This window comes from Mauremys reevesii, linkage group 2 (genome assembly GCF_016161935.1).
Source record: "Mauremys reevesii isolate NIE-2019 linkage group 2, ASM1616193v1, whole genome shotgun sequence".
Lineage (NCBI taxonomy): Eukaryota > Metazoa > Chordata > Testudines > Geoemydidae > Mauremys > Mauremys reevesii.
Genome location: NC_052624.1, coordinates 125,867,270 through 125,881,189, shown reverse-complemented (window position 1 = coordinate 125,881,189; position 13,920 = coordinate 125,867,270). Strand labels below are relative to the sequence as shown.

Genomic DNA, 13,920 nt, shown 5'->3' with positions numbered 1-13,920 from the left:
ACACCAAAGCTACTCATAAAGAACACTTATGCTGGAGCGTATGCCTAGATCAGCGTGAGGCCCTGTTTTTAATCTGAGTTAACTGACTGCCAATTCACTGTAGTTAGGCTTTATAATGATAATCCATAAATTCCACAAACATTTACAAATGGGCCATATGGAAAACGTATGTAATTAAAGACTAATCATAATGCATCTACACAAGGACTGAATTATGATTTTATTTCTCCTTAGCTTTGTTCTAGGAAACTGCTTAAACCATTTCAGCTGAAATTTGCAACAAGTCAGTCTGAAGGAAACACCTAGAATGGAAAAATTGCAGCCCAATCAAAGCTATAAGCAGCTGAAAACAAGGTCTTATAATGGAAAGTGTTGGGCAACTAGCCTAACCTATAATATACTGAACACAAGAGTCGCACATAATTTACCTTTTTAACAAGGTATCAAAATTCTGTGTGTGGTCCATAAACATACATCTTTGTAGATCACAAGTAGCCTTTATCACAACAGGCATTTGGGTGAGAGAACAGCCAGGCCCAGCTGTTCTGGTTCCAAGCCTACTCCCATTAGCACAGCAGGAGGTCTGCTGACAAGGGAAGGAAGCAAAGGATGCAGAGAAGATTCCAAAGGAATTCAGGAGCATGCAAGGACCCGCAGGCATAGGCGCTGACTTCCTCTCTGCTGGGTGGGTGCTTGACCCCCTCCTGCCCCTGGCTCTACCCCCGAGCTCCCCTCACCATACCCCCATTCCCCCAAGTGCCCGCCCCTGCCCTGCATCCTCCCCTGAGTGCACTGCGTCCCCGCTCCTCCCTCTCTCTCCTGGAAAGTCCTAAGCACTGCCAAACAGCTGTTAGGTGGCGGGGAGCACTGGAAGGGAGGGGGAGGAGCAGGGACATGGTGTGCTGGAGGGGCAGAAGGAGGTGAGGAGGCTGCAGAGAACCCATTAATTTTTCCCCATGGGTGCTCCAGCCTATGCCTTCAGGGCATCCCCTCCATCCATCCTCTATCTGGCAACAGGGAGGAAGGAGTAAAAGAGATCAGGGAGGAGTAGCTATGGAGAAATCAGTGAGGCTCTGACATTACCATAATTTGACAACAGTTTCCAGTGTTTCTACTGAAATGACTACCATGTTGGGTGGCCTGCTTGCTTGCAGCCCAACCAGAGAGGGGGTGGGGCAGACTACTGGCAGCCTCTGCCAGAGAAAGGGACAGTTCTAGGCAGCAGGTTCGGCAAAAAGGTTGTGTGGAGAGGGCCACTATGCCATTCGCCACATGTTATATGATTATAATCAATTTTCAGAGGCCTCTGCTGCTGTTCTCATCCATACTCTGTGCAGAGCTCTCAGAGATATGAGAGGCAGCCTGCAAGGGAATGGAGATCACAAAGCCTTAACAACAAAGGGAGTGCTGTATGTCATTAAGGGAGAGAGAAGAGGAACAGACAATTGACGATTGGGGAATTCATGGCAGAAATTAAATTTTCAAGAACAGAGTAACAAACAAAATAGAGAACTTACCTGCAGGAAACTAATTGCCATTAAAATTAGGCTGTAAGAGCTAATTCCACCAGTAAAAACTTCATTCAAATCCCTCTGAAGAAGGAACTGTTTTAATACTAAAATCAAGTAAGGCAGCAATGAATATTTCTGCAAATAGGGAAAATAGGCCTGTTATAATCTATTACAAATTCTATAAAGATTTTAAGAGGCATTAACATGTAAAATTCTCTCCTCAAAAACATGACTATAGGACTTTTTAATCAGGCTATTTGAAATTATTTTTACTAGCTGTTTACTCAAAGGAACAGTTAACACTTTATTTTATTCTATTCACATTTTATTTGTGTAAGTACGGTATTTAATTTGGTATATTGTATCTTCCTAACAAAAGAAAGATAAAGGTTAACACAGAAAGCTACTTTTTTAAACTTTCATCACCCAAGACATTATTATCCAAAGTGATCATCAAATTATATTGCAGGAGGGATATAACCAGCAGTAACTACTACAACAGCTGATTTTAGTAACAGTTAGAAGACAGCTAAAACTTTGCTGTATAGGTATAATTAATAATCCAAACTAGATCAAATATATAAACATCTCACTAAAGCTGGTTAGTTATTATGCATAGTAACAAAGTTGTGAAGAAACAAATCATTACAGTATACCAGCCTCACATTTATTTAAGCTTTCGAAGAAAACAGTTCAGTTCACAGAGTATAAAAGCTATTCAGGACCTGTGTTGAGCCCATACAAAGGAGTGCTATATTTAAGGTAAAGACTTTAAAGCAGCATGCTAGCATACTGAAGGTGCACCACAGTGGGCACACTGCTGAATTCTTTAACAGACATAGGAAGAGTACCTAGCATACAAAAAAATTGCTTTTCAGCATGAAAGAACTGACTTTCAGTCTTTACGTATTTCGTATACAGAAGCTATTCACTTCTGTAAAAGCTAGGCTTTTTACATTTCATTCATGGAAAGGTGGGAAATAAAATATTAATGTTCAGAATGATGGCTGTGCAACATGCTTAATTTAGCCAATAGTTTCTTAAGCAGTGTATTACGTGGAGCCTTGCCTCACTTAAGACTACCTTCAGTGCAGCTCACTTCAATTCTGTGTGACACACCAATCCCATTTATTTAAATGACAAACAAAAGGTATGTTAGGATGGAAAAAAATTCTGAGTTCTAGTTAAGTTCTTCAGAATTTTATCAAATTCATTTTGGGCTGACAGTTTCCAAGCTTGCTCTCAGCCTACAAGCAATTGCTTAGTTTTGAATAGACAGCTCAGCTGTTTCAGTTTTGAATGCATTAAAAACCCTAAATTGGTAGCTTTCATTACGGTTTTCATAGATTTAACTAGAGCTGGTTAGGAAATGTTTTTCCCCTTCTTGGGAAAAACTCAACAGAAATAAAAAGGCGGTTTTCTAGAATCTGTTCTACAAATTTGAGAGGCTTATCAAAAACAAAAATTCATCAGAAACTGAACTCATGAAAGTTTATTTTGGCAAAACACTCAATTTTTCACTGAAACATTAAACCAAAAATGTCATCAAATTAACTTTTAAAACAGAAATCTGCAATCAATTTTTACATTAACCTAAAAACCTACTGGAGTTTGGAGTATTGGGGCAATGAAGATTTAGACACAAAACACTAAGGGTATGTCTAACAGACCATGGCAGCAACCTTCCCAGCCTGGGGCAACAGACTCAGGCTACTGAAGGTCATGCTAGTGCTCTAAAAGTAGCTGTGTGGACAACTCTTTCAAGGTTCAGCTCAGGCTCTGAAGCCTAAAGAGGTGGGTGTAAATCAGCATCCCAAGTTAAGTCAGGGGACATCTCAATTCAAGTCACCAAGAAAAAAAGTGAAAGCCTGATATTGTTGATATTTCAAATCTTAAAGTTAAGGTACCTTCAAAGACAGTGACTTCAAACTGGATTGTGACAAGTTCTGGGTCAGAAATGTTTCTAACTTAAAAGCTACTTAGGTTTTCTACAAATTCAGATTTTTAGGGAGGGTATTTTTTGTTTTGCAGGGGAAGGGGAAGTGCTATTTATTTTTAAAGTTTTAATGAAAACTTAATCAAGCCAAATTCAAAGACATTATGTACCGCACTGCAAGTCACTGTATATCATTAAGAAATTTTTATTTGCATAATTTGGCAAATTTGTAGTACAAAGACCATATTTTAAAGCATCAGCAGAAGAGGTCTGAAAGGTTTAATAAAGTGACACAAATTTGTCCTTCACCTTTCCAAATTACACTTCTGTACAGAATTAAGATAATGTCCCTGTTTAAGTCTTTCAAATATTGGAAATGATCAGTTTATTACAGTGTTTCCTCTAATTAAACTTGGCTAAGCACATATGAGTACTATATATGCAAACAGCGGCAGCTCTAGGCATTTTGCCACCCCAAGCAAGGCAGGACCAGCAGAAGGCAACCTGCTTGCGCCCCCTGCTGCTTGCTACCCCAAGCACGCGCTTGGGGTGCTGGTGCCTGGAGCCGCCCCTGTATGCAAAATTTCAACAAGTGAGACTTCTTTCCACACTTGTAATTCAACCATCTAAACGTCATTTTAAAGCAGACCTTTTCAAACAAACAATTCTCCTTGCACAAGAACATAAGAATGGCCATATTGGGTCAGACCAAAGGTCCAGCTATCCTGTCTTCTGACAGTGGCCAAGACCAAGTGCTCCAGAGGGAATGAACAGAACAGATACTCATCAAGTGATACATCCCATCGCCCATTCTGAGCTTCTGACTAAGACAAGCTAGAGATAGCCATTGATGGACGTAGCCTCCATTAAGTTATCCAGTTCTTTTTTGAACCCTGTTATATTCTTCACCACATCCTCTGGCAAAAAGTTCCAGACTGTCTGTGTGTTGTGTGAAAAAAATACTTCCTTCTGTTTTAAACCTGCTGCCTATTAAGAACTAGGGGTCACCAAAAGAAATTATGTTATGAGGAGTAAACAACATGTCCTTATTTACTTTCTCCACCCATTTTATAGACCTCTATCATATCCCCCCTTAGTTGTCTCTTTTCCAAGCTAAAAAGTCTCAGTCTTATTAATCTCTCCTCATAAGGAAGCTGTTCGATATTCCTAATAATTTTTGTTGCCCTTTTCTGAATCTTTTCCAATTCCCATGTATCTTTTTTTTTTTTTTTTTTTTTTTTTTTTTGAGATGGGGCGGAAGAGACCACGTCTGCACACAGTATTCAGGATTTATATAGAGAGGCAATATGGTATTTTCCTCTTACTATCTATCCCTTTCTTAATGATTCCCAACATTCTGTTTGCTTTTTTGACTGCCGCTGCACATTGAGTGGATGTTTTCAGAGAACTATCCAAAATAACTCTTTCTTGAGTGGTATGTGTATAGCTGGGATTAGGTTTTCCAATGTGTTGGAGACGGGAGCACTTCTTAAGCTGTTTTCAGTTAAGCCTGCAGCTTTTGGGGGACGTGGTTCAAAACTGGGTCTGTGTTTGTAGCAGGCTAGTGTATCTGGTACTGAAGTCCCAACCTGCCAGGAACAATGGGCTTAGAGGTAGTTTCAGCACATCAGGTGGCAGTCCCGAGGGGGTTTCTGTGACCCAACCCATCACATGGACCTCTTTCGGAAAGTCGCTGGACTAGAGCCAGGAATCTCAGCAGATGATGACCCCAGATGCCAGGGAGCAGGAGACGGTGTCAGTGGCATAAACTGCAGCCTAGAAAGCCACTTGAGCTACCAGCCTGCCCTCGTTCACAAGACATTGGAAGTCCTGCTATTTTTCCAGGGAAAGAAAGGCCTGAAAGTCAGCTTAGAGTACGAAAGGAAGTCATACTTGGCCAGGATGGCAATATGAAATTGGAGGCTTAGCAGATGAGCAGACCTTGCGGCCCACAGGTCCAGTTTCTTAGCTGCCCGGTCGGGTGGCATGGAGCAGAAATGTTGTTGGCAGGCGCACTCAGTCACAGCTTGCAACACCAGCAAGGTGGGAGTGGGGGGAGGGTGAAGAGAAAGTCTGTGCCCTGAGAGAGAATGAAATAATGGCACTCTGCCAGTTTCAGAGTCTGGAGGAGACGATGGTGCTGTCGGTACCACCGGTGTTGAAGGAGTGGGGACAGTAGGAGGTTCCGGGGGGAGAGGGGGTGGGAGAGGAAGAAGTGGTATGCGTTAGAAAAGGGCGATGATGTGGGTGGAGCGATAGAACGCAGTCATGGTAGAGGTCCCAAGCGGCCCAGTAGAGCCAAGCAGAGGGATCATTGGGCATTGACAGGGCTCGCAGGTAGCGGAACCATGGATCAGCCTGCGGAGCATACATCGAATGATACGGTTGGTGCCGGGGATTTGGGCTGTACGACTAGGCCAGCGTGAAGGCAGTGTCTGGTTTAGAGGACCACTCAGTCTGAAGACCAGGCTATCGGAGCCAATGGCACCATTGGTGCAGTGAAGGATGCACAGTCCGAGAGAAGAAAAGGTGCGTCTGAGGGCAACTGTGGAAAAAGGTGGAGCAGGAGCGTCTCATCCTCGGGACACAGCAGACGAAAGACACCAGAAGGGCCGGGACATAGAGGTGCCCCAGCATATAGCAGCATGAACTCAGCTGTGGGCCTAAGAGGGGAGAGATGGCCTGGTGTACGCAGAGCTGTAAGTCCCAATGGTCCTGGCAGTGGATCAGTCACCAAGGCCAGCAGTGGCACTGGTGGGGCAAAGTGCTTGGACTCCATGTGAGGCTTCTTTGGAGCAGGAGCATCTGGATCAATGCACAATTTCTCACCCGACCTGGCACGGCTCTGTGCTTATAGGTAGTCCCCATCAGGGAGCTACCTTTATGCCCATGAGCATGCTTCTTGTGCAGTGTGGGCTTTGGCCGAATGGGCCGGTGCCACCAGTGCCGGGTGGGAAAGGGCCAGGGAGGTGCTGACTGCCAGTACTGGGCATCCCCGACAGATCTGTGGTCGCGAGATCCAATTGTGCACATGGACACACAGTCTCCTCCATAAGCAATTTGCAGAGGTGAAATTCTCTGGCTTCCCAGGTATGTGGCGGGAATGAGCAACAGATGAGCAGCAGGCACCGATGTGATTCTCACCAAGACAACAGATTCAGTGCTGGTGCTAGTCGCTCACAAAGAAGGAGCATGGGCAGGAAGCACAGTATTAAAAACCGGCTTACTGGGGGGCACAGTCCCTGAGCCAAGGAAAGATCCCCAGAGGGGAGAAGTTCAGCAGAAACCTATGAACTAAGGGGAAAACTATATACAATGAAAAGAGTAGTTCTCTTAGCAAGCTAAGAGCATCAAGGAACAGTGGTTCCAACTCTGGCCATTCAGCAGTTAGAAGGAACTAGAGTGGTGTCGACCTGCACAGCCTCTTAAAGCCGTGTGGGTCAACGGACACTATATGAACAGTTACGGCTGTGGTGCATGGCGCTCATGCGTAACCATATTTGGAATCCACATAGGGACCAGCACTCGAAGAAGCACACCAACAGTGTAGTGTCCCTGTGGGTGCTCCTTGAAGAAAATAAGGTTTGGCAAGGAAGTACTTTTTTAACCTTCACTGGGAGTGCTATTACAATGATATTCTAATATGTGATTTTAGAATCTAAGATATAATAGTCAAGTATTTTAGTGAGATTCAAGTTGTCTAATGTTTTTAAACAAAGTCAAAAAATTACTGCAGATCAAAATGTGACCATGCAAATCTCTTCAGCTTACGTATTTTCCCCTCTAGCTAACCTAATACCTCCCACCATTAAAACTCTAGTTGGCACAGTCCCTTCAAATTATTAGTTTAAAAAAAAATTGATTTCTGATAAGATGGTATAAAGTATTAAACTTTTCAAAACAAAAGATTTTTTTTAAAAAAAGAAACAGTGGAGCATAAAGTCTATGTTTAAGGTTTCAGAGTGGTACCAGTATTAGTATCAGCAAAAACGAGGAGTCCTTGTGGCATTCAATTGTCTCGTTAGACTGACCTCACACTTGGTAAGGCAACTCCCATCCTTTTGTGTATTTATACTGCTCCTGTATTTTCCACTCCAATCATCTGATGAAGTGGATTATAGCCCACGAAAGCTTATGCCCAAATAAATTTGTTAGTCTCTAAGGTACCACAAGGACTCCTAGTTGTTTTTATGTTTAAGGCTTCGTCTGCAATGGAGACACTGACTACACATGAGCAAATAACTTCCTAACATGAAGTGATGTCAAAGCACAGCAAAACAGAATGAGAAAGATATTTCATTTTCTTTTTAGAGTAGCCTTACGTGTTACATGTAACCATAGGGGATACCAAATTTTCAGATGAGTATAATATTCAAGTTTTTCAGTGCGATAGAAGTCATTCTATTATACTGAAACTTTCTGATAAGGTTAAGGTAGCTCTTACAAGCCAATTAGGACATCTTATTTTAAAGTTATAGTAGAATCTTGTTACACAACTATAAAGGAGCTGGCTTGATAGTCTTACATCAGTCTTGTGCTTCTATATTATATAGAGGATGAGTGTTTGTGGATAGTCCCCAAGCCCCTGGTCCTCTCATGAGTAGTTCAAAGACAGGAAACAAAGGGTAGGAAAAAATGGTCATTTTTGTACTGGGACCTGTGCTGTTCAACACATTCATAAGTGATCTGGAAAAGGGGGTATACAGCGAGATGGCAAAGTCTACACACAATACAAAATTACTCAATATTTTTAAGTCCAAAGCAGACTGCAAAGAATTACAAAGAAATCTCACAAAACTGGGTGACTGGGTAACAAAATGGCAAATGAAATTCAATGTTGATAAGTGCAAAGTAATGCACATTGCAAAATAATCCTAACTACACATAAAAATGATGGGTTCTAATTAGCTCTTACCACTCAAATATCAGAGGGGTAGCCGTGCTAGTCTGGATCTGTAAAAGCAGCAAAGAGTCCTGTGGCACCTTACAGACTAACAGACGTATTGGAGCATGAGCTTTCGTGGGTGAATACCCACTTCGTCGGATCATTGGGTGACACACATCACCTTCATAGAATCATAGAATCTCAGGGTTGGAAGGGACCTCAGGAGGTCATCTAGTCCAACCCCCTGCTCAAAGCAGGACCAAACCCAACTAAATCATCCCAGCCAGGGCTTTGTCAAGCCTGACCTTAAAAACCTCTAAGGAAGGAGATTCCACCACCTCCCTAGGTAACCCATTCCAGTGCTTCACCACCCTACTAGTGAAAAAGTTTTTCCTAATGTCCAACCTAAACCTCCCCCTCTGCAACTTGAGACCATTATTCCTTGTTCTGTCATCTTCTACCACTGAGAACAGTCTAGATCCATCCTCTTCGGAACCCCCTTTCAGGTAGTTGAAAGCAGCTATCAAATCCCCCCTCATTCTTCTCTTCTGTAGGGTAAACAATCCCAGTTCCCTCAGCCTCTCCTCATAAGTCATGTGCTCCAGCCCCCTAATCATTTTTGTTGCCCTCCGCTGGACTTTCTCCAATTTATCCACATCCTTCTTGTAGTGTGGGGCCCAAAACTGGACACAGTACTCCAAATGAGGCCTCACCAGTGCTGAGTAGAGGGGAATGATCACGTCCCTCGATCTGCTGGAAATGCCCCTACTTATACAACCCAAAATGCCATTAGCCTTCTTGGCAACAAGGGCACACTGACTCATATTCAGCTTTTCGTCCACCGTAACCCCTAGGTTCTTTTCTGCAGACCTGCTGCCCAGCCATTCGGTCCCTAGTCTGTAGCAGTGCATGGGATTCTTCTGTCCTAAGTGCAGGACTCTGCACTTGTCCTTGTTGAACCTCATCAGATTTCTTTTGGCCCAATCCTCTAATTTGTCTAGGTCCCTCTGTATCCTATCCCTACCCTCCAGCGTATCAACCACTCCTCCCAGTTTAGTGTCATCTGCAAACTTGCTAAGGGTGCAGTCCACACCATCCTCCAGATCGTTAATGAAGATATTGAATAAAACTGGCCCCAGCACCGACCCTTGGGGCACTCCACTTGATACCGGCTGCCAACTAGACATGGAACCATTGATCACTACCCGGTGAGCCCGACCATCTAGCCAGTTTTCTATCCACCTTACCGTCCATTCATCCAGCCCAGACTTCTTTAACTTGCTGGCAAGAATACCGTGGGAGACTGTATCAAAAGCTTTGCTAAAGTCCAGAAATAGCACATCCACTGCTTTCCCCTCATCCACAGAGCCGGTTATCTCATCATAGAAGGCAATTAGGTTAGTCAGGCATGACTTGCCCTTGGTGAATCCATGCTGACTGTTCCTGATCACTTTCCCCTCCTTTAAGTGGTTCAGAATTGATTCCTTGAGGACCTGTTCCATGATTTTTCCAGGGACTGAGGTGAGACTGACTGGCCTGTAGTTCCCTGGATCTTCCTTCTTCCCTTTTTTAAAGATGGGCACTACATTAGCTTTTTTCCAGTCATCCGGGACCTTCCCCGATCGCCATGATTTTTCAAAGATAATGGCCAATGGCTCTGCAATCTCATCGGCCAACTCCTTTAGCACCCTCGGATGCAGCGCATCCGGCCCCATGGACTTGTGCTCGTCCAGCTTTTCTAAATAGTCCCGAACTACTTCTTTCTCCACAGAGAGCTGGTCACCTCCTCCCCATAACGTGCTGCAGAGTGCAGCTGTCTGGGAGCTGACCTTGTCTGTGAAGACAGAGGCAAAAAAAGCATTGAGTACACTAGCTTTCTCCACATCCTCTGTCACTAGGTTCCCTCCCTCGTTCAGCAAGGGGCCCACACTTTCCTTGACTTTCTTCTTGTTGCTAACATACCTGAAGAAACCCTTCTTGTTACTCCTAACATCTCCGGCTAGCTGCAACTCCAAGTGTGATCTGGCCTTCCTAATTTCACTCCTGCATATTGGTGCACATGACAAAATGCATAGTGGGGGGGTGCTCCGAGGGGTTTGGAGTGTGGGAGGGGGGCTTAGGGCTGGGGCAGAAGGTTTGAGTACAGGGATGTGAGGGCTCTGGCTGGGGGTCCAGATTCTGGGGTGGGGTTGGGGATGAGGGGCTCAGAGCTGGGGCAGAGGGTTGAGGTGCAGGAGAGTGCTCCGGGGTTACAGCAGGGAGAGAGAGAGGACTCCTCCCAGCTCTCTCCCCCCACAGCAGCTCCAGGGCTCGGGGCAAAGGATAAGCAACACAGTCACGGCAGGCCCAGGGCTAAGTTGGGGCTGGGGAAGGAGCGCCCCGGGCACAACCGTCCAGGCTGGGGCTCAGTTCGGTCCACCCCTTCCCCAGCAGGTTGGGGGCCAAGCTAGGTCCTGGCCAGGGGAGTGGCATCTCTCCCCCCATCCGCGGCAGGTCCAAGCCAGGTGGGTTCCCTGAGTGCCTGTGCAGCGCTAAATAGGCTGCTGCATAGCCGCGCAGCTTACAGGGAACTTAGGTCTGACAGTATGGATATTCTTATGTTCTTAACAACCTCTGGCAAATCGTTAGAACAACACTGCCAGAAAACTAAAGCAAACAGTTTCTAGTCCAATTTTATTAGGGCCTCTTCGGAAAACCCATTGCCCTTCAAGAGTTTAACTGCTTCCACAGCTGATCTCCAATCTACAAAACACAAGACTGGTTAAAGTTAACAGAATTTAATGTTATTCTCTTCCGGGTAGAGACCCATAACATTTCCCTGCATCTAAATGTTTTAGAGTTAAGATACAAATTTACATGCCTTAGAGTAAAGGACAAAACAGTAATACTGATGTTTATTGATTAGTAGCATCAATTATGCAATTTGTACCTTCATGTACTCCTTGATAAATTGAGCTGCCTTCACACCAGTTTCCACATTAAAACTTATGTCAACTTTCACTTCTGTCTCCTGGTCAGTAAGTTTTATTATTGGTACCTGCAAATATTTATAGGAGAGAGAGACATTTTATACATCCCAAATAGTAGGCTGAAGCTTTTCGATATTTGATTAGTCAGACATTTCCTTAATTTAAGGCATTCAGACAACTGGCCTATAGTGACACTGTATTACTGAACATCCGGTGAAGGTCTTCAAGAGGCTGATTTAGGGGATGTCTGCATTGCAATGACAGGCATGAATGGAGCACATGTAAAAATTACCAAGATAGCTTTGATCTAGCTAGCTCAAGCAGTAACAGTGAAGCCCTGGCAGCACAGGCTGTACAACTCCACCTGGTTCCCTGGGTACCTAGTGCTAACTCACGATGTGGCAGCTTCAATGCTATTGTAATTCAAACTAGCTATATTATGTCTACATCTCCTAGTCCCACCTCTGACTGTAGTGCAAACACACCCATAGAGAACTATTATCTTTAATTTAAGCAAACAATTATTTCTTGAAGTGACTGGATTAGAAGACCAACTAAATCCAGACCAACACAAAACATTCCTATACTAAAATGCATGTGTTCATTTTCAATTAGACATTTATCATTTTCCAGTTTTCAATTATAATCTCATTAATCCACACTAGTAGTAGAAGGAAGTGATTACGGAAGGGCTCATGCAGATTAGAATGGCTTCTAGACTAACAAATGACAAGCAGTGGAGGAGCTTTAGCAACTCTAACCACCAAAAAGAGTCCTAACAGTTTTCAAAGTGTTTCAAAGTACTAAGATAATATGCCACAACCTCAGTGGACTACACTAGCTCTGCCATCACAGTACAGTAACAACACCTTTCTGGGCATTTGCTTTTGACATTGCCAACTCATTCATTTTCAGAGGGGATTTAGGGAGTTCACATTTTATTCCCTGGAGAATTAATCTATACTTCTGTACAGCACCTCCCTAAAGTTAGTCCAATCATGCAATTAAATAATTTCCATCAGAAAGTCTCTTAGCATGCATGACACCTGATTCACCAGGGTTGTAAGAAAGGTGTGAGACACATGCCTTGTAAATGAGTGGTTGCTAGAAATTATCTTGCACTGGAAAAGAACTGAGCCTATGGTTATCCATATCGAGGGTACTCTCTGAGCTGCTTACCACACTAAGTACTACACAACCAATGTAGTCGTGCTAAAAAGGTTTAATCAGCACCTAGAACCAATCAACACATTTCTCTTGGTCTAGTTTCCCCTCTGCCCACAAAGCCAAGGTTGTACAGTCTATAGGATCAAGGCTCTCTGAATTCTAGAAGACTTTGCAGGTTAGTTAGCCAAGTAGTTATGACCAGAGACAAGGTGGTTGCTGAAGTGAAAGAGCATTGTACAATCAGCACGCAAGGTTCCATTTTCAGAGACAGGGAGTTTAACAAAGTGCAACATGATAGCAAGCCAAACTACCAAGCAGTAATTGAGGAAGTCCTCTAACAACTTTCAGCACTGTAAATAAAATTCCTAAGAAGCTAGATCTCTGGAACAGTGATTATGAATGTCATTATTAGAAGGATTCTGTCAAAACACATACCCTACGAAAGTGTTATCCAGAAAACAGGAAAACATGGGATAAAAGAACACAGCAGGTCAACATGCATGAAGCACCAAAATAGCTACATGTGCCATCTTTAATAAGTTTTTTCTTTACATTGTATTTATGTCACATTATCATCAAAGTAGTTTATTTTTTTCCAAATAGGAATTTTGTTTCTCATTACTTACCGTAGCTTTGTCAAGTACTTTAATGGAATATGGCTCAGCCACATTGTGTTTCCTTAGTGCTTGTTCCAGCAGTTGTAGAGGTGGGCGTTCCCATTTCCCAAAAACAACTAAATCAATATCACTATAGACAGGAAACAAAATATAATAATAAAGTCCACTGAAATGAGAGCGTAATATTCCCCTGTAGATAAATGGCAACACTAATCTTCTGCACAATACTTTGAAAGAGCTCCCAAAAAGCTCAAACCTTTAAGTATGGTAGTTCTGCCATACTTCCTAGCATACTGTAACTTACGCCGATATAGGAATGGTCAATTAAGTCTATAAAAATAATTAAGTCAATTTCTCCAATGTTTTTCTAATGAAGCCTACTTCAAGAAACAATACAGTTCTATAAAAATGATATGATTTATGCTGCAGACTCAGGTTTAATTATGGTGTTGATCAAACAAGCAGTTTACAGAATTGTAGAGTCCAAAATGTTTTTAAAAACTAATGTGATTTTATTAAAAAAATTAATACAACAGGTTTTAAACAAACACTAGAAGAAGCAGCTTTGGAAGTATGCAGGAGTCTGCAATATTGTAAATAAAGATACAAGCACATTGTGCTAGTGACTCACAGTGAAACTAACTAGACAATTTTAAAAACTGAGTTGACTGAATTGCAAAAGATAAACGGCATAATTTGTAAACACTAAATTTCAGTTCTAAAAAGATTTTTATGTTGGTAAGAGATAGGGAAATTAATTTTCAGTGGTTGTCTGTTTAATGATTAATGTTCAATGATTACCTCAGTTATTATATGGCTTAGACAGTAAATATTA

General features: G+C 42.8%; 1 protein-coding gene across 5 annotated transcripts in view; it reads right to left on the bottom strand.

The window, feature by feature from the left end:
• The window catches only part of TENT4A (terminal nucleotidyltransferase 4A), a 96,282-nt gene that overhangs the window by 57,611 nt on the left and 24,751 nt on the right, over positions 1-13,920 (bottom strand). For all 5 annotated transcript variants that reach the window (XM_039524017.1, XM_039524018.1, XM_039524015.1 and 2 more), the window contains exons 4-6: positions 13,095-13,215; positions 11,262-11,369; positions 1,518-1,646 (exon numbers count right to left, since the gene is read on the bottom strand). In XM_039524017.1, the coding sequence (XP_039379951.1) occupies positions 1,518-1,646; positions 11,262-11,369; positions 13,095-13,215 (358 nt within the window). The remainder of the gene's footprint in view (positions 1-1,517; positions 1,647-11,261; positions 11,370-13,094; positions 13,216-13,920) is intronic.